Genomic DNA, 23,101 nt, shown 5'->3' with positions numbered 1-23,101 from the left:
TCCTTCCTCTGCAATTTTTTGGAAGAGTTTGAGAAGGATGGGTGTTAGCTCTTCTCTAAATGTTTGATAGAATTCACCTGTGAAGCCATCTGGTCCTGGACTTTTGTTTGTTGGAAGATTTTTAATCACAGTTGCAATTTCATTACTTGTGATTGGTCTGTTGATATTTTCTGTTTCTTCCTGATTCAGTCTTGGAAGGTTATACCTTTCTAAGAATTTGTCCATTTCTTCCAGGTTGTCCATTTTATTGGCATAGAGTTGCTTGTAGTAGTCTCTTAGGATGTTTTGTATTTCTGCGGTGTCTGTTGTAACTTCTCCTTTTTCATTTCTGATTTTATTGATTTGAGTCCTCTCCCTCTTTTTCTTGATGAGTCTGGCTAATGGCTTATCAATTTTGTTTATCTTCTCAAAGAACCAACTTTTAGTTTTATTGATCTTTGCTATTGTTTTCTTTGTTTCTATTTCATTTATTTCTGCTCTGATCTTTATGATTTCTTTCCTTCTGCTAACTTTGGGTTTTGTTTGTTCTTCTTTCTCTAGTTTCTTTAGGTGTAAAGTTAGATTGTTTACTTGAGATTTTTCTTGTTTCTTTAGGTAGGCTTGTATAGCTATAAACTTCCCTCTTAGAACCGCTTTTGCTGCATCCCATAGGTTTTGGGTCGTCGTGTTTTCATTGTCATTTGTCTCTAGGTATTTTTTTATTTCCTCTTTGATTTCTTCAGTGATCTCTTGGTTATTTAGTAACGTATTGTTTAGCCTCCATGTGTTTGTCTTTTTTACGTTTTTTTCCCTGTAATTCATTTCTAATCTCATAGCGTTGTGGTCAGAAAAGATGCTTGATATGATTTCAATTTTCTTAAGTTTACTGAGGCTTGATTTGTGACCCAAGATGTGATCTATCCTGGAGAATGTTCCGTGTGCACTTGAGAAGAACGTGTAATCTGCCGTTTTTGAATGGAATGTCCTATATATATCAATTAAATCTATCTGGTCTATTGTGTCATTTAAAGCTTCTGTTTCCTTATTTATTTTCATTTTGGATGATCTGTCCATTGGTGTAAGTGAGGTGTTAAAGTCCCCCACTATTATTGTGTTACTGTCGATTTCCTCTTTTATAGCTGTTAGCAGTTGCCTTATGTATTGAGGTGCTCCTATGTTGGGTGCATATATATTTATAATTGTTATATCTTCTTCTTGGATTGATCCCTGGATCATTATGTAGTGTCCTTCCTTGTCTCTTGTAACATTCTTTATTTTAAAGTCTATTTTATCTGATATGAGTATAGCTACTCCAGCTTTCTTTTGATTTCCATTTGCATGGAATATCTTTTTCCATCCCCTCACTTTCAGTCTGTATGTGTCCCTAGGTCTGAAGTGGGTCTCTTGTAGACAGCATATATATGGGTCTTGTTTTTGTATCCATTCAGCCAGTCTATGTCTTTTGGTTGGGGCATTTAATCCATTCACGTTTAAGGTAATTATCGATATGTATGTTCCTATGACCATTTTCGTAATTGTTTTGGGTTTGTTTTTGTAGGTCCTTTTCTTCTCTTGTGTTTCCCACTTAGAGAAGTTCCTTTAGCATTTGTTGTAGAGCTGGTTTGGTGGTGCTGAATTCTCTTAGCTTTTGCTTGTCTGTAAAGCTTTTGATTTCTCCATCAAATCTAAATGAGATCCTTGCTGGGTAGAGTAATCTTGGTTGTAGGTTCTTCCCTTTCATCACTTTAAGTATTTCATGCCACTCCCTTCTGGCTTGCAGAGTTTCTGCTGAGAAATCAGCTGTTAACCTTATGGGGGTTCCCTTGTATGTTATTTGTCGTTTTTCCCTTGCTGCTTTCAATAATTTTTCTTTGTCTTTAATTTTTGCCACTTTGATTACTATGTGTCTCGGCGTGTTTCTCCTTGGGTTTATTCTGTATGGGACTCTCTGCGCTTCCTGGACTTGGGTGGCTATTTCCTTTCCCATGTTAGGGAAGTTTTCGATTATAATCTCTTCAAATATTTTCTCTGGTCCTTTCTCTCTCTCTTCTCCTTCTGGGACCCCTATAATGCGAATGTTGTTGAGTTTAATGTTGTCCCAGAGGTCTCTTAGGCTGTCTTCATTTCTTTTTATTCTTTTTTCTTTAGTCTGTTCCGCAGCAGTGAATTCCACCATTCTGTCTTCCAGGTCACTTATCCGTTCTTCTGCCTCAGTTATTCTGCTATTGATTCCTTCTAGTGTAGTTTTCATTTCAGTTATTGTATTGGTCATCTCTGTTTGTTTGTTCTTTAATTCTTCTAGGTCTTTGTTAATCATTTCTTGCATCTTCTCAATCTTTGCCTCCATTCTTATTCCGAGGTCCTGGATCATCTTCACTATCATTATTCTGAATTCTTTTTCTGGAAGGTTGCCTATCTCCACTTCATTTAGTTGTTTTTCTGGGGTTTTTTCTTGTTCCTTCATCTGGTACATAGCCCTCTGCCTTTTCATCTTCTCTGTCTTTCTGTAACTGTGGTTTTTGGTCCACAGGCTGCAGGATTGTAGTTTTTCTTGCTTCTGTTGTCTGCCCTCTGGTGGTTGAGGCTATCTAAGAGGCTTGATGGGAGGCTCTGGTGGTGGGTAGAGCTGACTGTTGCTGTGGCGGTCAGAGCTCAGTAAAACCTTAATCCACTTGACTGTTGATGGGTGGGGCTGGGTTCCCTCCCTGTTGCTGTGGCGATCAGAGCCCAGTAAAACCTTAATCCACTTGACTGTTGATGGGTGGGGCTGGGTTCCCTCCCTGTTGGTTGTTTTGCCTGAGGCAACCCAACACTGGAGCCTACCCGTGCTCTTTGGTGGGGTTAATGGCAGACTCTGGGAGGGCTCACGCCAAGGAGAACTTCCCAGGACCTCTGCTGCCAGTGTCCTTATCCCCACGGTGAAACAGAGCCACCACTCGCCTCTGCAGGAGACCCCCCAACACCAGCAGGTACGTCTGGTTCAGTCTCCCCCAGGGTCACTGCTCCTTCCCCTGGGTCCCGATGCACACATTACTTTGTGTGTGCCCTCCAAGAGTGGGGTCTCTGTTTCCCCCAGTCCTGTCACAGTCCTGCAATCAATTCCCACTAGACTTCAAAGTCTGATTCTCTAGGAATTCCTCCTCCCTTTGCCGGACCCCCAGGTTGGGAAGCCTGAGGTGGGGCTCAGAACCTTCACTCCAGTGGGTGGACTTCTGTGGTATAAGTGTTCGCCAGTCTGTGAGTCACCCACCCAGCAGTTATGGGATTTGATTTTACTCTGATTGCGCCCCTCCTACCGTCTCACTGTGGCTTCTCCTCTGTCCTTGGACGTGGGGTGTCCTCCTTGGTGAAGTCCAGGGTCTTCCTGTCAATGATTGTCCAGCAGCCAGTTGTGATTCTGGTGCTCTCGCAAGAGGGAGTGAGAGCACGTCCTTCTACTCCGCCATCTTGGTTAATCTGTTTGCTAGTATTTTGTTGAGGAGTTTTCCATCTATATTCCTCAGTGATATTGTCCTGTCGTTTTCTTTTTTTGTGACATCTTTGATTGGCTTTGGTATCAGGGTGATGGTGGCCACATAGAATGAGTTTGGGAGTCTTCCTCCCTCTGCTGTATTTTGGAAGACTTTGAGAAGGACAGGTGTTAGTTCTTCTCTAAATGTTTGGTAGAAGTTGACTGTGAAGCCATCTGGTCCTGGACTTTTGTTTGTTGGAAGATTTTTAATCACAGTTTCAGTTTCGGTGCTTGTTATTCATCTGTTTATATTTTCTATTTTTTCCTGGTTCAGTCTTGGGAGGTTGTGGTTTTCTAAGAATTTGTCCATTTCTTCCAGATTGTCCATTTTATTGGCATATGGTTGCTTGTAGTAATCTCTCATGATCCTTTGTATTTCTGCAGTGTCAGTTGTTACTTCTTTTTCACCACTAATTCTGTGATATGAGTCTTCTCCCTTTTTTTCTTGATGCGTGTGGCTAACGGTTTGTCAATTTAGTTTATCTCCTCAAAGAACCAGCTTTTATTTTTATTGATCTTTGCTATTTTTTCCTTCATTTCTTTTTCATTTATTTCTGGTCTGATCTTTATGATTTCTTTCCTTCTGCTAACTTTGGGGTTTTTTTGCTCTTCTTTTTCTAATTGCTTTAGGTGTAAGGTTAGATTGTTTATCTGAGATTTTTCTTGTTTCTTCAGGTAGGATTTTATTGCTATAAACTTCCCTCTTAGAACTCCTTTTGCTGCATCCCAAAGGTTTTGGGTTGTCATGTTTTCATTGTCATTTATTTCTAGGTAGTTTTTTGATTTCCTCTTTGATTTCTTCAGTGATTTCTTGGTTATTTAGTAGCATATTTTTTCACCTCCATGTGTTTGTATTTTTTAGTTTTTTTCCTGTACTTGGTATCCAGTCTCATAGCATTGTGGTCAGAAAAGATACTTGATGTGATTTCAATTTTCTTAAATTTACCAGGGCTTGATTTGTCACCTAATATGTGACCTATCCTGGAGAATGTTCCATGAGCACTTGAGAAGAAAGTGTATTCTGTTGTTTTTGGATGGAATGTCCTATAAATATCAATTAACTCTGCCTTGTTTAATGTATCATTTAAAGCTAGTGTTTCCTTATTGATTTTCATTTTGGATGATCTGTCCACTGGTGAAATTGGGGTGTTAAAGTCCCCTACTATTATTGTGTTACTGTCAATTTCCCTTGTATGGCTGTTAGCATTTGCCATATGTATTTAGGTGCTCCTATGTTGGGTGCATAAATATTTACAATTGTTATATCTTCTTTTTGGATTGATCCCTTGATCATTATGTAGTGTCCTTCTTTGTGTCTTGTGATAGTCTTTATTTTAAAGTTTATTTTGTCTGATATGAGAATTGCTACTCCAGCTTTCTTTTGATTTCTATTTGCACAGAATATCTTTTTCCATCCCCTCACTTTCAGTTTGTATTTGTCCCTAGGTCTAAACTGGGTCTCTTGTAGACAGCATATATACAGGTCTTGTTTTTGTATTCATTCAGCCAGTCTATGTCTTTTGGTTGGAGCATTTAATCCATTTACATTTAAGGTAATTATCAATATGTATGTTTTCTTAACTGTTTTGGGTTTGTTATTGTAGGTCTGTTCCTTCTCTTGTGTTTCCTGCCTAAAGAATTTCCTTTAGCATTTGTTGTAAAGCTGGTTTGGTGCTGCTGAATTCTCTTAACTTTTGCTTGTCTCTAAAGGTTTTAATTTCTCCATCAAATCTGAATGAGATCCTTGCTAGGTAGAGTAGTCTTGGTTGTAGGTTTTTTCCTTCCATCACTTTAAATATGTCTTGCCACTCCCTTATGGCTTGCAGAGCTTTTGCTGAAAAATCAGGTCTTAAGTTTATGGGGCTTCCCTTGTATGTTATTTGTTATTTTCCCTTGCTGCTTTTAATATTTTTTCTTTGTATTTAATTTTTGATAGCTTTATTAATATGTGTCTTGCCATGTTTATCCTGGGATTTATCCTGTATGGGAGTCTCTGTGCTTCCTGGACTTGACTGACTATTTCCTTTCCCACGTTAGGGAAGTTTTTATCTATAATCTCTTCAAATATTTTCTCAGTTCCTTTCTTTTTCCCTTCTTCTGGGGCCCCTATAATTCGAATGTTTGTGCATTTAATGTTGCCCCAGAGGTCTCTGAGACTGTCCTCAATTCTTCTCATTCTTTTATTTTATTCTGCTCTGCAATATTTATATCCAGTATTTTTTCTTCCATGTCACTTATCCGTTCTTCTGCATCTGTTTATCTGCTCTTGATTCCTTCTAGAGAATTTTTTTATTTCACTTATTGTGTTGTTCATCATTGTTTGCTGTTTAGTTCTTCTAGGTCCTTGTTAAATGTTCCTTGTATTTTCTCCATTCTTTTTCCAAGATTTTGGATCATCTTTACTGTCATTACTGTGAATTCTTTTTCAGGTAGACTGCCTACTTCCTCTTCATTTATTTGGTCTGGTGGGTGTTTCTCCTTGCTCCTTCATCTGCTATGTATTTCTCTGTCTTCTCATTTTGTTTAACTTACTGTGTTTGGGGGTCTCCTTTCTGCAGGCTGCATGTTCGTATTTCCTGTTGTTTTTGGTGTCTGCCCCCAGTGGGTGAGGTTGGTTCAGTGGGTTGTGTAGGCTTCCTGGCGGAGGGGACTAGTGCCTGTGTTCTGGTGCGTGGGGCTGGATCTTGTCTTTCTGTTGGCAGGACCGCATCTGGTGGTGTGTTTTGGTATGTCTATGAACTTAATATGATTTTAGGCAGCCTCTCTGCTAATGGATGGGGCTGTGTTCTTGTCTTGCTAGTTGTTTGGCATGGTGTGTCCAGCACTGGAGAATGCTGGCTGTTGTGTGGAGCTGCGTCTTAGCTTTGAGACAGAGATCTCTGGGAGAGCTTTTGCTGAATGATATTATGTGGGGCCAGGAGGTCTCTCATTGTTCAGTGTACTGAACTCAGTTCTCCCACCTCAGAGGCTCTGGACTGACACCAGGCCGTAGCACCAAGACCCTGTCAGCCACATGGAATTATAAAGATAGTGGTCACTGGCAAGTGAAACCACAAGAGAAGGGGCCCTTGCTATGCCTGGTCTTGCTGAGCAATTTTCAGACTTCACCTCATTCTGTCAACTGGGCGACTGGGTCAGTGACACAAGGCAGGATGAGGTCCAAGAGTCATGTGACACTCAGCTAGTGCATGGCCTGAGGGGTCCAGTCGAAGGCCTCGGGTAAGGCCTACAGCAGCCAGGACTCGGCCTCCTGTGTCTGCGGCCCCTTTGGGGTCTCCCTCCCGGCATCAAGTCACTCTCACTCCTCCTTTGGTGGCCGTGCAGTGTGCGAGGTGGCTCTGGCTGAGGTGGGGGGGAGGGGACTGGTGACGGGGGTGCTGCGGCTGAGGCTGGGGCTCCAGCCAGTGGCTCCAGGGCAAAGTGACCTTACAGAGGCCGCTGTGGTCTCTGCCTTCAATGCACAGAGATTGTGGCATGTGGTGAAGAGGGGGCTTCAACTGTACTGTTTAAAGTTTTTAAAAATCACAACACAAATATCGGTATGTTCCTGGGCAGTCCTTAGTAGAGTCATCCTTTGGCCACATTTCCACATCTGGTATGCCTGCAGCAATTACACCCTATGCAAACGCCACCATCTTAGGTCTTAGATGAGCCAGTAATTTTCATATCTTCGCTACTGTAAATACTACTGCTATGAACATGGGGTAAAGGTGTCTTTTCATTTTAGTGTTTTCATTTCCTTTGGACATTTTCCCATTAGTGGAATTGCTGGATCATATGGTAGTTCTATTCTTAATTTTTTGAGGAAACTCCATACTGTTTGCTATAGAGGCTGTATCCATTTACAATCTCTCCAGCACTGCACAAGTGTTCCTTTTTTTCCACATTCACCCCAGCATTTGGTTATCTCTTGCTTTTTGGTGATGGCCATTCTTATAGACTTGAGGTGATATCTTGCTGTGGTTTTAATTTGCATTTCCCTAATGACTAGTGAAGTTGAGCATTTTTTTATGTACCTGGTGGCCTTTTATATACCTTCTTTGGAGAAATGTCTACTCAGGTCCTTTGCCCACTTCTTAATTGGGTTATTTGGGTTTTGGCTATTAAGTTGTATGTGTTCTTTATACACTTGGGATATTAACCCCTTCTCAGCTATATGGTTTACAAACATTTTTTCCCACTCCATAGTTTGCCTTTTCACTTTGTGGATAATTCTTTTGCTGTGCAGCAGCTTTTTAGTTTATGTAGTCCCACGTGTTTATTTTTTATTTTGTTGCTTGTGCTTTAGGTGTCATATATAAAAAATCGTTGCCAAGATCCATGTCAGGAGAATTTTTCCTATTTTCTTGTAGGGGTCTTATGGCTTCTGGTTTTACATTTAAGACCATTTTCAATTAATTCTTGTCAGTGTGTTATATAGGGGTCTAGTTTCGTTCTTTTGCATGTGAAATCCAATTTTCCCAGCACCATTTATTAGACTGTCTTTTCTCCATTGCATACTCTTGGCTCCCTTGCCAAATATTAGTTGACCATAAATGCTTTGACTTATTTCTGTTATCAAATGAAATATTCTATATATGTCTGTTAAAACCATTTTGTCTACAGTATTGGTTAAATCCTCTGCTTCTTTATTGATATTCTTCCTAAATGACCTATTCCTTTTTGAAAGTGGGGTATTAAACTCCCCAACTATTCTTGCATTGCTGTTTATCTCTTCTTTTACTTCTGTTAGTGTTTGCTTTATATATTTAGGTGCTCCAAAGTTGGGTGCATACATATTTATAATCATTATAGTTTCTTGATAGAGTGAACCGTTTATCATTATATAATGACTTTCATTTTCCCTTTTACCAATTTCATTTTAAAGTCTACTTTTCCTATTATAAGTATAGCTACCCCTGCTCTCTTTTTTTTTACCATTTGCTTGAAATGTCTTTTCCCATCCCTTCACTGTAAGTCTATGTGTGTATCTAAGGCTAAACTGAGGGTCTTGTAAGCTATCAGTGGATCTTGTTCTTTCATCCTTGCAGCCATTCTGTTTCTTTTGGTTGGAAATTTAATCCATTTACATTTAAATTCATTACTGATAAGTAAGGACTTACTATTGCCAATTGCTAATTATTTTCTGGCTGTTTTGTAGATCCATTGTTCCTTGTTTCTTATCCTGATGTTTTTTTTTTAATGTCTGTTTTGATGTCTTTTGGTATCAGTATGCCTTGATTTATTATGTTCTTTTTTGTGATTACTACATGATTTTTCCATTCTGGTTACTGTAAGACTTACATAAAACGTCTTAAAATTATAACACCCTATTTTTAATTGATAACAACTTAACTTCAATAGCATTCCTAAACTTTATACTTTTTATTGAAGTATAGATCATTTACAGTATTATATTAGTTTCAGGTGTACAACATCATGATTCAATATTTCTATAGATTATACTCCATTTAAAGTTATTACAAAATAATGGCTATATTTCTCTGTGCTGTACAATATATCCTTGTTCCTTATCTGTTTTATACATAGTAGTTTGTATCTCTTAATCTCATACCCTTATTTTGCCTGTACCTCCTTTCTTCTCCCCACTGGTAACCACTAGTTTGCTTTTTTATCTATGAATCTGTTTATGTTTTGTTATATATATTCATTTGTTTTATTTCTTTATATTCCACATATAAGTGATGACATAGATTATTTGTCTTTCTCTTTCTGACATTTCATTAAACATAATACTCTCTAGGTCCATCCATGCTGTTACAAATGGCAGAATTTTATTCTTCTTTATGGCTGAGTAATATTCCATTTTAATATTCCATTCCATCCACATCTTCTTTTTCCATTCATCTGTTGATGGACACTTAGGTTGTTTACATAACTTGGCTAATGTAAATAATGCTGCTATGAACATTGGGGTGCATGTATCTTTTCAAATTAATGTTTTCATTTTCTTTGGATATATACACAGGAGTGTTAGTTCTATTTTTAGTTTTTTAGGAACCTCCATACTGTTTTCCATAATGGCTGCACTTTACACTTTTAATTCTCCTCCAACTGACATTTTAGACTATAGACATTATACTTTACATAGTTTTATATTACACAACCAATAACAAATTATTATAGTTATGGTTAATTTTTACTGTCTCTATTTTTTAACTTTTAAACTACAGTTGTATGTGAATTATGCACTATCATTACCATATTACAGAATCTAACTTTGACTATATCTTTACCACTTGCAGTGAGTTTTATGCTACCTTCGTACATTTTTATGATGTTAATTAGTGTCTTTTAACTTCCACTCAAAGAACTCCCCCTAGCATTTTTATCTAAGGCAGGTCTAGTGAAATTCCTTAGCTTTCGTTTATTCAAGAAAATATTTTTTCTTCATTTCTGAAGGGTAGCATTGTCAGATATAGAATTCTTGGCTGACAGCTTATTTCTTTCAATATTTTGAATATATCATCCCATTCTTTTCTAGGCTGAAGTTTCTGTTGAGAAATCTGCCTTTAGTCTAATGGGGGTTTCCTTGTATATAACTTCTCTCTTCTCTTTTGCTACTTTCAAAATCTTCTCCTTCTGGAATTCCCATAATATATTCTTTTTTATTGTGTCCTATAAGTTCTTTGGGCTTTCTTCATTCTTTTTAATTCTTTTTTGTTTTTGCTTCTCTGACTGGATAATTTAAAATGTCTTCCTGGTCTTCTAGGTCACTGAATCTTTCTTTTGTGTGATCAAGTTTTCCTTTGAAGCTCTCTATTGAATTCTTCAGTCACTGTAATTTGCATCTCTAAGGTTTATTGTTGCTGTTGTTTTCTTATTGTTTCTGTTTCTTTGTAACTCATTTTGTTTATGTTCTGTTTTCCTAATTTCATTTGTACATGTATTTCTGTAGTTCACTAAACTTCTCTAAGAACATTATTCTGAATTCTTTGTATGAAAAGTCAAAGATGTCCATTTCTTTAACACAGTTATTGGAGTTTTATTAGTTCCCTTTGGAGGTATCGTGTTTACCTGGTATTTTATGACCCTTGATTCTTTGGTATCTGCACATTTGAGTAAGTTGTGTCTTTCAGACTTTACAGGTTCTCTCTGGCAGAGACAGTTCTTCACCAGTCAGCTCAGGTTGGGTTTCTGGATGTGTCTGCTGGTTATGTCCTTGGACAAGTGGTGGGGCTTGCTATCAGGGTCTATTTTTAGGTGAGGACACTGACCAAGCTTTTTGTTTGGGTGGGATGCAGCTGGCCGAGAATGGTTGTATAGTACTGCTGGCTTGGTTTCCTACCCAAGTGAGGCTGTAGGATATAACAGCTCTGCAGTTGTCTGTATTCTCTGGACAGGCTTACTAGATAGTCAGATCTAGGTACTATACTCAGTAGTTGGTGAGGCTATGAATTTGATTCTCTGCCCTGGCAGGGCAGCAGGACAGCACCAAGGGCCTATACAGCTCATTCTTTGGGGAACAGAATCATGCTAGAGTGTGCACTGAATTCCCTGGTCAGATGAGGCCTGTGGTTTTGCTTTGCAGATGGGGAAGCCATGGGTTGTGCTCTCTTTGAGTGCCACTGTGCACGGGGCTGTTGAATTAGCTGTGTAGCTTTCTGTGTACTCTCATTAAGTTCCTTGATTGGGCAGACTGAGAGCTGTATTCAGACATGAACAGGACTATGAGTTCATTTCCCTACCTGTGGGTAGCTGGAGAAACAGCTCCAAAGCTGGTAAAGCTCTTTGATTTTGGTCTTGACTCAAGGTAACCCACTCTGTCAAGTTCCCTGGCTGAATGCGGCCATTGGTTTTGCTCTGTAGATGATCAACTCTGCCTGCTGGACTCTCCACTCGAGCATTGTTGGGCTCTCCAGGTGTTTTGGCCAGGCTTTCTTGTTGGGCAGGACAGAGAGGTACACTCAGCAGTGAGCAGGCTTGCTAACTAGCTCCCCTGCCTGGGCAGAACAGGAGGGCCAGCCCCAAGAAGGCTTTCAGGTATTCTGGGTCAGGGTCTCTTGTCTTGAGGGGCCTGGAGCTATATTCAGCAAAGGGTGGAGCTAGAATTAGCTCCCCTGCCTGGGCAGAACAGGTAAACTGACTCCAAGCTGGGCAAGGCTCTTTATTTGTCATCTTGAATCAGCTGACCCCCTCCCCAAGTCTTCTGGCTGAACGGTGCCCCTAGGTTTTCCCTGTGGATGATCAGTTCTGCCTGCCATACTCTGCTTGAGTGTTGTTGGGCTGTGTAGCTTTCAGGTCTTCTGACCAGCCTTTCTGATCAGATGGGGCTGGGAGCTACGCTCAACAGTGGATTGGGCTATGACTCAGCTACCCTGCCTGAGTCAGGGAAGACCATGCTCCAGGACTGGAATGCTCTTCCTTTGAGGACCAAAATCAGGCAGACCTGCACCCTGTCAAGTTCCCTGGTCAGACTGTGCCATCGACTTGGCTTTGCAAATGAGCAAAGCCACTCACTGTTTGGGACCACTACTTGGGTGCTCCAGGTAGGAACTTGGTCTACAAAGATGCAAGTTCTGGTTGTTGCTAGCCTCTCCCCTTTCCTCCATCACAATCAGATTCATAGTGGTCAATCCCCACAAATTCCCCCATAATCCCTGTGGGATAGACCAGAGTGGGGAATCCCAAGAAGTGACCCACAATGCAGGGGGTGCTGGATGTCTACCCTGAGTGCTCTCTTTCCACTGGAAGAACTGTAGACTCAGAGGAAACCTCTTGGTGTGGTGCTGTGTCCGCTTGGGGGAGGGGCAATGTGGTCAGCATGTAGCTGCTCCTCTTACCATCCTAGTATGGTCTGTCTTGGTCTCTGTGGTGCAAGGGGCTGCTTCATCCTCACAACACTGTTCTAAGATTTTCTCTGTGGTGTCTTGTCCAGTAATAGTTGTTATTTGTTCTTGTGAGAGGGAGCAAAGTTAGGAAAGACCTATGTCCCATCTTAGTGGCTTCACTCCTGATTAGTTTTTATATGTTGAACCAACCATAAACTCTTGGGATAAGCCCCACTGGGTCATTGTGAATAATCTTTTTAAAATGTTTTTTTCTATGCCCATTGAGGTTATCATGTGATTTTTGTCCATTATTCTAGGAATATGATATATTATGTTAATTGATTTTTAGATGTTCAGTCAACCTTGCATACCTGTGATAAATTTCACTTAAACATGGTGTAAATACTTTTTACATGTTGCTGGCTTTTGTTCACTACTATTTTGTTGAAGATTTCTGGGGGTATATTCATAAGAGATATTGGCTTATAGCTTTCTTTATTATAATACTTTGGTTTGATATCAGGGCAATACTGGCCTCATAGAATGAGTTGTGAAGTGTTCTCTCCTGATTTTTGGATTAGTTTGTAAAGAATTGTTATTAATTCTTTAAATGCTTGGTAGAATTCACCAATGAAGCCATCTTGGCTGGGACTTTTTTGTTGGAGATTTTGGTATTACAAATTTTTTACTTGTTTAAGCCCATTCAGATTTTCTATTTATTCTTGGATCACTTTGTGGATTTTAGGTCTTTCTAGATATCTATTTTGGATAAGTTATCTAGTTTGTTGGCATAAGGTTTTTCATAGTATTCCCTTTTCATGTTTTAAATGTTTGTAAGTTTGGTAGAGAGTGCCTTCTTTCATTCCTAATTTTAGTAATTTTTGTTCCTCATTTCTCTTTCCTTTTCCTTTGGTTAGTGTATTAATTTCCTAGGGTTTCTATAGCAAACAACCACAAATTGAGTGGCTTACATCAGTAGAAACTTATTCTCTCACCATTCTGGAGTCTAGAAATCTGCAATCAAGGTGTCCTCAGGGTCGTACTCCCTCTGATGGCTCAAGGGGGGAATACTTCCTTGCCTCTTTCAATTTCTTGTGGCTCCAGGTATTCTTTCACTTGTAACTGCATAATTCCAATCTATGCCTCCATCTTCACATGATCTCTTCTCATCTCTTCTCTTCTTTCTCTTGTAAGGATACTAGTCCTTGGATTTAGAGTCCACCTGAATAATCTGGGATGATCACATCTCAAGATCCTTAACTTAATTACATCTTCAAAGGCCCTTATTCCAAATAAAGTCACATTCACAGATTCCAGTGGTTAAGACATGGACATATCTTTTTGACAGTCACCAGTCAACACACTACAGTCAATCTGCCTGAAGTTTTTTAAATGTATTGCTCTTTTAAAAAATTTGTTTTCATTGATTTTTCTATTGTTTTTCTTCCATTCTCTTTTGTATTTTTTTCTCTTCTAATACTTTCATTTCCTCCCTACTCCATTCTTTCCTTTAATTTGATCTTCCTTTGCCTTTTTAAAATCAGATTGTTTCTGTATTGTAGATTGTAAGGGTTCTTTATATATTCTGTATATTAACTCCTTATTGGATATATGGTTTACAAATATTTTCTGCCATTTCATTGGTTGCCTTTTCATTCTACTGATAGTATCCTTTTGATTCACAAAAGTGTTTAATTTTGATCTAGTTCAATTTATCTAGTTTTTATTTTGTTCTTATGCTTTTAGTGTCATATCTAAGAAATCATTGCCAAATCCAATATCAGGAAGCTGTTCTATTTTCTTCTAAAAAGTTTATAGTTTTAGCTTTTATGTTTAAACCTTTGTCCCATTTGAGCTATTTCTGTATATGGTGTAAGGTAAGGTTCCTTAGATCTATAGCGAGTCTGTTGTAGACAGCCTATGGTTGGATCCTGTTTTTTTAATCCATTCTTCTAATCTGTCTTTTAATTGGGAAAGTCAATCCAATTACATTTAAAGTAATTACTGATAGTGAAGGACTTACTATTACCATTATGTTACTTATTTTCTGAATGCTTTAAATATTTTGTCCCTCGTTTCCTCCATTACTACCTTCCTTCCTGTTTAACTGTCTTTTTTATAGTAACTCTTTTTGATTCCTTTCTCATTTCCTTTTGTATATATTCTATACATATTTTCTTTGTGTTTACCATGGGGGTTACATATAATGTCTTAAAGTTATAACAATCTATTTTAAATTGATAGTACAACTTCAATTACATGCAAAAACTTTAATCCTTTACAGTTCTGTCCTACCATTTTACTGATATCACAACTTACATTTTTATATATTGTGTACCTATTAACATAGATTTATAATTATTTTATGCCTTCATCTTTAAATTCCTGTAGAAAAATGAAAAATGGAGTTACAAACCAAACGTTACATTAATACTTGTTTTTATATTTGTCCATGTATTTACCTTTACTGGAGAAATTTATAATTTCATATGGCTTCAATTTAATGTATAGTGTCTTTTCATTTCAACTTGAAGGACTCCCATTAACATTTCTTGCAGAGCAGATTTAGTGGTAATAAACTCACTCAACTTATATTTATCTAGAAATGTCTTAATTTCTCCTTCATTTTTGAAGGACAGTTTCCTAGATATATAATTCTCAGCTGATAATTTTTTCTTTTACCACTTTAAATATATCATCCAACTTCCTTCTTACCTGCAAGCTTTCTGCTATGAAATCCTCTGATAATCTTACAGAGAATCCCCTGTATGTGATGAGTCACTTTTGCTGCTTCCAGTATTCTTTCACTGTCTTTGTCTTTTGACAGTTTGATTATAATGTGTCTCTGTGTGGAATTCTTTGTATTTATCCTACTTAGAGTTTTTTAAACTGCTTGGATTTGTATATCAATGACTTTTCTCAAATTTGGGAAGTTTTCAGGTATTTATTCAAATCATCTTTCTGTCTCTTTGCCTTTCTCTCTTCCTTCTGGGACTTCTATAATGCATGTATTGGTCTGCTTTTGATGTCCCATTAGTCTCTTAGGCCCTGTTCACATTTTTATTGATAAGAATTATTTTTCCTTTTTTGCTCCTCAAGCTTCATAATATGAAATGACCTCTTTTCAAGTTCACTGATCCTTTCTTCCACCTCTTTTGTCTTCTGTTGAACTCCTTCAGTGAATTTTTCCATTCAGTTATAGTATTTTCAGCTCTAAAATTTCTGTTTGGTTCCTTTTATAATCTCTATTTCTGCTGATATTCTCATTTTGTACATATATTGTCACCCTTATTTCTTTTATTTCTTTATGTTTTTCTTTAGTTCTTTGAGCAGATTTAATGTAATTGTTTTAAAGTATTTGTGTAGTAAATCCAATGTTCATGTTTCTTCAGGGACATTTTCTGGACATTTATTTTGTTCTTTTGAATGGCTGATGTTTTCCTATTTCTCTGTATATTTTGTGATTTTTTTTAATTGGGCATTTGAATAAACCACCACCTCTCCCAGTCTTTGCAGTCTGGGTCTGCACAGTTGAAGACCTTCACTAATTAGACTGGTGTAAAGGCTTAAGGTCTTTGTAGGCCTTTCCTGGGCATGTGTCTCCCCTGGTCTTGTGTGCATGTTTTGTACTGATTCCCCTGTGTACACAGCTACTTTTAAATATCTTTATTTCCTGAAGATTCTCATTCTTGCTTATCCTAGACCCTTAGATGGTCTAGTATATTCATCAATCAGTAATCTCTTTCTCCAGGTGTATGAGGGTCTATAGTCTTCTTGCCATTTTCTTGAGTCTTGCCTGATGCTTCCTGCTACTTCTCCTAGCCTGAGATCTGAGTCATGCCACTTTTGGCTATGTGAGCTCCAAGTTAGGAGCTAAAGAGATGAATCTCTCAAGCAGCCCAAAGTCAGGTTAGAATGTTGTAAGTTCTGTCTACTCTGTTCTCTTTGGTTCACATAAGGGGACTGGTGACAAAGCCAACACTTTCCCTGATCCATGTCATGCTACACAAGGAAGAGAGTGTGACACTTTTTAAAATGCTGTGAAATTTCCTACATTTTTAGTATGGCTTTTTCTTGGTTGTTTATTTGCTTGGTTGCTGTAAAATCTTTTTTTTTTTTTTTTTTTTAATTTTATTTTATTTATTTATTTATTTATTTATTTATTTTTGGCTGTGCTGGGTCTTCGGTTCGTGCGAGGGCTTTCTCTAGTTGCGGCAAGTGGGGGCCACTCTTCATCGCGGTGCGGGGACCGCTCTTCATCGCGGTGCGCGGGCCTTTCACTATCGCGGCCCCTCCCGTTGCGGGGCACAGGCTCCAGACGCGCAGGCTCAGCAGCTGTGGCTCACGGGCCCAGCTGCTCCGTGGCATGTGGGATCTTCCCAGACCAGGGCTCGAACCCGTGTCTCCTGCATTAGCAGGCAGATTCTCAACCACTGCGCCACCAGGGAAGCCCGCTGTAAAATCTTTGACTAATTTCTACCATGATGTTATTCTTGTCAGTCTCTAGTTTTTAATTTGATGTTTCCAGGGAAGAGGGATGAGACTCTAGGTCTGCTTAGTCTTTCATCTTGCTGCTGTCTCTGCTGTTTGTTGTTTAAATTACAGAGTAAGTGTATCAGTACATATAGTGTTAGTGCAACAAACAACCAGGGTGTTTGATTTCTTTTAAATGCCTATGTTTTGGTTCAGCAAGGATCCATGTGCAAAAACTAAGACATGAAACCATGATTCATGTTAAGAATGCTAGTCCATCCCAGCAAGGATTGTAGCCTGATAAGAGCTATAAATCTTTTGCTGTTTTTTAAGGAACTGATCTCTGAGTATACATGTAATAAAACATTTAATTTCAGTTGTAAAAATATATGTAGAACTTAAAGCTAACATTTGACACTTTATTTTCTAAAGTTAGTAAAGAATTTTTATATTTTCTCAATTTTTTTTACATGAGTAGCATTGAGATAATATCTTAAAATATTTTTGAGAGTATAATTTCAGGGGATCCAGATTTGTACTTGTAAACTCCCCAGGTCCTTGGCATCAGAACTTAATCATTCCACATAATAATTTATATTATTTTACTTATATCCTTCCATTATTTTTAACAGCCAGTATCTCTAGAATCAGTATGGTGAAATCAGGCTTGTTATGCCATGTATGTGTACTTTTTATAATTCCATTGAAATGTCCTAGAATTCCAGTTTCCCTGATCTTAATCTCTTAAGGTTTATGAATTTTTAACTAGTAAAATTATATAGAAAAAAACAAATAGCATCTTGGTTGTCAATTGCAAGAATTTGTCGGGCTAGTAAACTTTTCTAATTTCATGTGACTTAATAGAAGAACAATCCATATGCTTAAAAAAGGGTGTTAGTCCCTTAGCCAAAAGTTGTAATATTAAAATTTCAGTTGTAAGCTTATTTAGTTTCTGAAAGCTTTTCTAGACTTGGTAGAGAGAAGAGGGGGAAATATTTTTAAATAAGCCAGTACTTTTCTTCTTTGCTCCAGAACACATTGTTCTCAACCAGAAACAACTTACTCCCTTCCTCCCAACTGCCTACCCTATATAATGGTCTCTTGTATATTTCCACTCTTGGCCTTTGTTGAATTATGGCAAGTGAAGCTAGTTAATAATAAAGGCACAAGTTAATTCAATCATTCAATCAGCATATATTTATTGATTGCCTACCACACGCCCAGCAGTGTCCTCTATGTTCTATAACTCATAATTGAAAGACATCTAGGAAGCCCTGCTGATTAAAGCAGAATGCTTAATAGGTTTGATAGGTTTTAATGCTCAACTGATACCAAAACAACTGATGGAAAGCTAAAACATTAATTTATGAATCACTTACTGATGAACTTTGCCGAGAGACATGGTTATTGTCTGAGTGTTTCAGATAATCAAATTCTCTTTAAGCATATGCTAATTAATAATATACTTAATTTTCCTGGCTTATATAAAATATAGTATATTTCAGATAGGAGCTTTGTTAGACCCATGAACTGCTCTGAAGTTTTAAAAATATAATACCTATGATATGTGTAGAATTGTCTTTCTAACAGAAAGATTTTTGAAATCAAACAAATGCTTTTTTGTGTATATTCTCTGTGTTACTATATAAAAATAATTAGACTAAATTGTTTTAAACATGATACTTTGCCCTTAAGAATCTCATAGTCTAGAAAAAATATTACAACAGAGTCATATGTAGGGTCTAAATCGTATAAAATATAGTAAAAATTGTTTTAAAAATTCCTTAAATCATCCACAAAAGTAACTATATGCATGCTTTCCTGTGAAGGTATAACCATGTATAATAATGTGTGTATAAAATGTATAATTAATATTCTGATATACGGTATCTATTTTAAGTATAATTTTCCATGAGAAAGGTAAGTGTTATAGCTGGATTCACAAATCTTAACTATCCATATGATGTGACTCCAGTTTACATCCAAATTAGTGTGTTACATACTTTAGTGTATCCACTCTTAGCCAAGAGAAGCAGATTTCCAACATTAGGCACTTCCTTGCATTCACATTCAAAGTTGTGACTCTGCAACTCTCCATTAGTTTGAGCAGGACAGCCATTTGTGGAGGCAGTTTTATGATGGCCATAAAAAGACTATTCCAGTAATCTCCTGACTGTCTAGTTATCTTCTATCTCATGCACAAGACCTTTCTTTAGAAATATGTTTTATATTTCTCTTCTCAATTCCTACCTCCTCTAACCTAGTTCCAAGCCTAGATTACCTCTTGCCTAAATTATTGTGAAAGTTTCCATACTTATTCAATTCACTATACACATTTAGTCACATTAATCATCCTAATGTATAAAAGTACAATTCTGACCATATAACTCATCTGCTTAAAAACTTTCAATGACTCCCCATTTTCTACAGAATTAGATATAAATGTACCTTGGCATTCATGGCCTCCACAAAGACCCTAACTCCCTTTCTAGTTCTAGCTGAATTCACCATTCCCAAACACACCCTATCCTTTTATTCCACAGTATTCATGCCATTCTTTACCCCTGGAATGCTCTTTTATTTCTATCAAGATTCTGCTCATCTTTTAAGGTTCAGCTGAGATATAAATCCTCAAGTTGATGTAATTTTGCCGTGTCTTTAACTCCTATTGTACCTCCCTTGTGGCACTTATCATATTTATCTTTGTATTACAGCCATTCATGTACCTGTCTTATCTTTCCCTCTAAGATCATAGTTCTTGCCCTCCAGGAAATTATGTTTTACCCACCTTTTTATTTCCTGTAGCACCTAAAACAGCACCTAGTACAGAGATGCCTGATAAATATTTGAAGAGAATTCAAATTAGTTACCTTGGAAAGTTATCTATACTTATTTCAATAATGTTCAATTTGTCAAAAAGTTTCTGAAGTTCTTTTACAATTGCTTTAAGGACCTGTGGGATTCTTTTAAATGCTTTCAGTGGTGACAAATCTTCATCATTTCAGGGAAAATTTGATTTTGGAAAATAGAATTCATTCTGAGACACATTTAGTGAATAATATGGATGTTCAATCTGAGCTGTTATATTTTCAGTTAAAACAAAGAGAATATGAATGAGACAGAATATCTGGGTGAGTCATGAACTAACAGCTCCAAAAGAAAAGTTCCCAAAGTGCTTTCAACAATAGCAACATCATTGTAATGACTTTATAACTTCCAAAATTTTTATTTTGAAACACAAAGTACTCATTTGGATATGTAAATTCTAATATATTTGTTAAATTAGTCTTTTCTTGTAGATTCATTTTGCAATTTTCCAAACCAGGGTGTTGAAAAGTGTGTTTGGAACTTAAATATCACTTAAATGAGAAGTATATTTTCCGACTCATTTGAAATACTGTATTTTATAGCTTCTGGTGAGGGAGAAACCTTGTCATCACTCTTGCACGGAAGAAAACGTTCCAAATTTGAGGGAAACATTTGTACAGTACTATGATTCAAAAAAGCCTACAAATTTAGCTACTATGCTTGGCCATTCTTAAGTTTTAGCAGAAACATAAGGAACTGAAAGATAGATTTAAAGTAAATAATAGAGGGTAGTTGAATATAGCATTTGAGTATCATGTAACTGGTGCCACAGAATTATAAAACAAAAAAATGAAACTTCATCTCTTCCCAAATCACATGGAATTTATAATATTTGTATGTTAAGGTGCTTATAGGAGTTTTCAATTTTCTTGGTTACATACAACTGACTTAATCAAGAAACCACATTTTATAGTCTTAAAATGTATAAGGTCCATGTTTAAAGAAATTCAATTACCATGTTTATTATGTGTATCATTTTTATGGTTTCATATTAACTTTTTATTAGTAGTTTATGGGGGGGTTGCAATTTATTTGGTTTAACATGTTTTCTCTAGCAACTTTAAATAATCAGTTTTAAAATATCCTCACTAATAGATGGAAGTATGTGCACAAATATTCCAAAATAGTTGGATATCTCTATTCTTTCAAGAGTATATTATGTGATTATTTTAGCAGATTTACCTCCTTCATTGTGACTAGCAATCAATTTACTCTGCAAACATTGTATCATATACCAAGTATTAGTGGGAGGACAAGAAAGTATACTTTTTAAAGAATTTTTCTGTAGAAATTTTCTTTTCACTCTTGTTCACCATTTAAAAAAATCAATTATTCAAACCTTCTCATGACCCTCAAGGATTCTAGTTAATTGTCATTTTACCGTAATGGGATTTTAACTTTAGTAAAATTTTTCCTTACAACTATTATTTGGAGTTTATATAATTTTTAGCCTGTCCCTAGCATATTGATGAATTTTGAACTCAAAGTAAAATGGCAGGTCTGGTGGCCAGGGACAGTATTCTTTTACCTGAAATTTGAATAATTGAGGATATTACTCTACTATTTACTTTGACTGTTTGATCATCACTTCTTATCAGTAAGCATAATACAAATTAATTGGCCATCACTGAATATAATTTATCAAAACCAATAAATGTTTGATTGAATACCACATTCCCACCACCACTACCACTTAGCAAGGTTGATTTGACTTGTCGGTCTCTCAGGAAACACATATTTGGAAGGGAAGGAGAGGGCAAGGGGAGAGTTTGGAGTACTCCCTAATTCTTGTGTGTCCCAGGAAAAGGTATGGTTAAGTCCAGACTAACCTGAGCCATAGCTCACAGAAACACCTTGGTCTCTTTAAACACTCCCCAGAATCCTATGAGAGTAGCATCTATCTCCTTGAGCGGCAATGCTGATGTAATAAGGTGTTACTAGCTATTCACCTTAGTAGTTTCTACCTAAAAAGGGACTTGCAGTTATGTAAGATGAATAAACCTAGAGAGCTAATATACAGTATGATGACTATAGTTAATTATTTAATTATTGTAACATTTATTCCACAGAACACTGCATTTTTATTATAATAATTTTCTTGTCCATAGATTTCCAAACCGGGTACTTCCAGGCCCAAAAAATGTCTTCAAAATTTTCTTGAATTTTCAGAGGAACTGCACTACTTCTTGAATTTTCCCACAAAGGAAAGCTTTTTAAATCTCTTGCTTTCAATAAGGTAACAGCATTGTCCACATGGGAGATATGCTCTGAATGCAGACCTATCATCTTGACATCTTGTATGAATTCTTTGGTGTTGATCAGCATTCCAATAGTGTCAATGCATACCTTACTGAGATTCCATTTGTTGTTTCCACAGATTTCAGGAAACCTTACTGTGCCTTGGATTACAGGGTGTTCTAGAAAAAGAGCAGTAAGTAATCTTTCATTTAAAGCAGCAAATGGGTTTCCCCCTGTCTCGTTAGTAAGAATGCCATTGAGAAAGTTGTTATGATATTTGTAAAGTTGGCAAAACTGAACTTCAATAAGTTAATTAATCTCAAAGGACATATTTTGAGATTATAATATTTATATATATTAAAAAGGTAACCTTAAATAAAATGCAGTAATCAGCACATTGTATAATCTTTGAGCAGGTTTTTGTAGTTTAAAAAAAAAAATTAAAGGTATTTCATAAAATATCATAATTTTTCTACATCTAATAAGCCCAGTTAATTTGATCATAGAATTGATTGATATAAACATCTCAATCAAAGTTAAATAATTTACATTACTATTTATTATTTGTGTATTTCAGTATTTAGAAATGATGAGTAACTAATATTTTAACAATACTATTTTCTGGCTTTCTGCTACAACTGTTATGGTTCTTAAAATACTAATATAACAGAATTTCATTAAAATTGTGTTTTCTCAAAGAAGCTCATTCAGTTGGTCTGTATAGGACCCATAAATCTGCATTTTAACATGCAGGAGATTTTGATGTAACTTTTCCTTAGAAGGGAAACTATTAAAGGATTTCAAAAGTAAAAAAAAGACATGAGTAGACTTTTAGAAAGATAGCTCAAGTTATTGTATGGTAGATAGCTTTGGAACAATGGAACAGGATTGAGAGTGCAGAAATAAGTTGTTATATTTATAGTCAATTGATTTTATACAAAGATGTTATGACAGTTCATTGCAGAGGAGAAAGATAGTCTGTTCAACAAAGTATAGTGCATAAAATTTAAAAATGGATAAATTGGATCTCAACAAAATTCAAAACTTTAGCACTTCAAAAGACCATGAAGAAAATGAAAAGGCAAGCAACAGCCTAGAAGGAAATACTTACAAATCACTTATCCATTAAAAGACTTGTAACCAGAATATACAAAAAACTCTTACAAAGAAAAACAATCTGATCATAAAATGGACAAAAGATATGAACAGATATTTCAACAAAGCAGATACATGAATTTTTAATAAATACATGAGCAGATGC

General features: G+C 36.7%; 1 protein-coding gene across 2 annotated transcripts in view; it reads left to right on the top strand.

The window, feature by feature from the left end:
- HDX (highly divergent homeobox) overlaps positions 1–23,101 on the top strand; it is a 165,471-nt gene that overhangs the window by 48,364 nt on the left and 94,006 nt on the right. The window contains exon 4 of one of the 2 annotated variants that reach the window (XM_057537540.1): positions 21,980–22,033. The exons of the other annotated variant lie outside the window; for it this stretch is intronic. Coding sequence (XP_057393523.1) covers positions 21,980–22,033 — 54 coding nt within the window. The remainder of the gene's footprint in view (positions 1–21,979; positions 22,034–23,101) is intronic. 2 annotated transcript variants of the gene reach the window in all.

Source organism: Balaenoptera acutorostrata, chromosome X (genome assembly GCF_949987535.1).
Source record: "Balaenoptera acutorostrata chromosome X, mBalAcu1.1, whole genome shotgun sequence".
NCBI classification, from domain to species: Eukaryota; Metazoa; Chordata; class Mammalia; order Artiodactyla; family Balaenopteridae; genus Balaenoptera; species Balaenoptera acutorostrata.
Note: the sequence above shows the minus strand (reverse complement) of the source record. Positions and strands in the feature narration are given on the sequence as shown.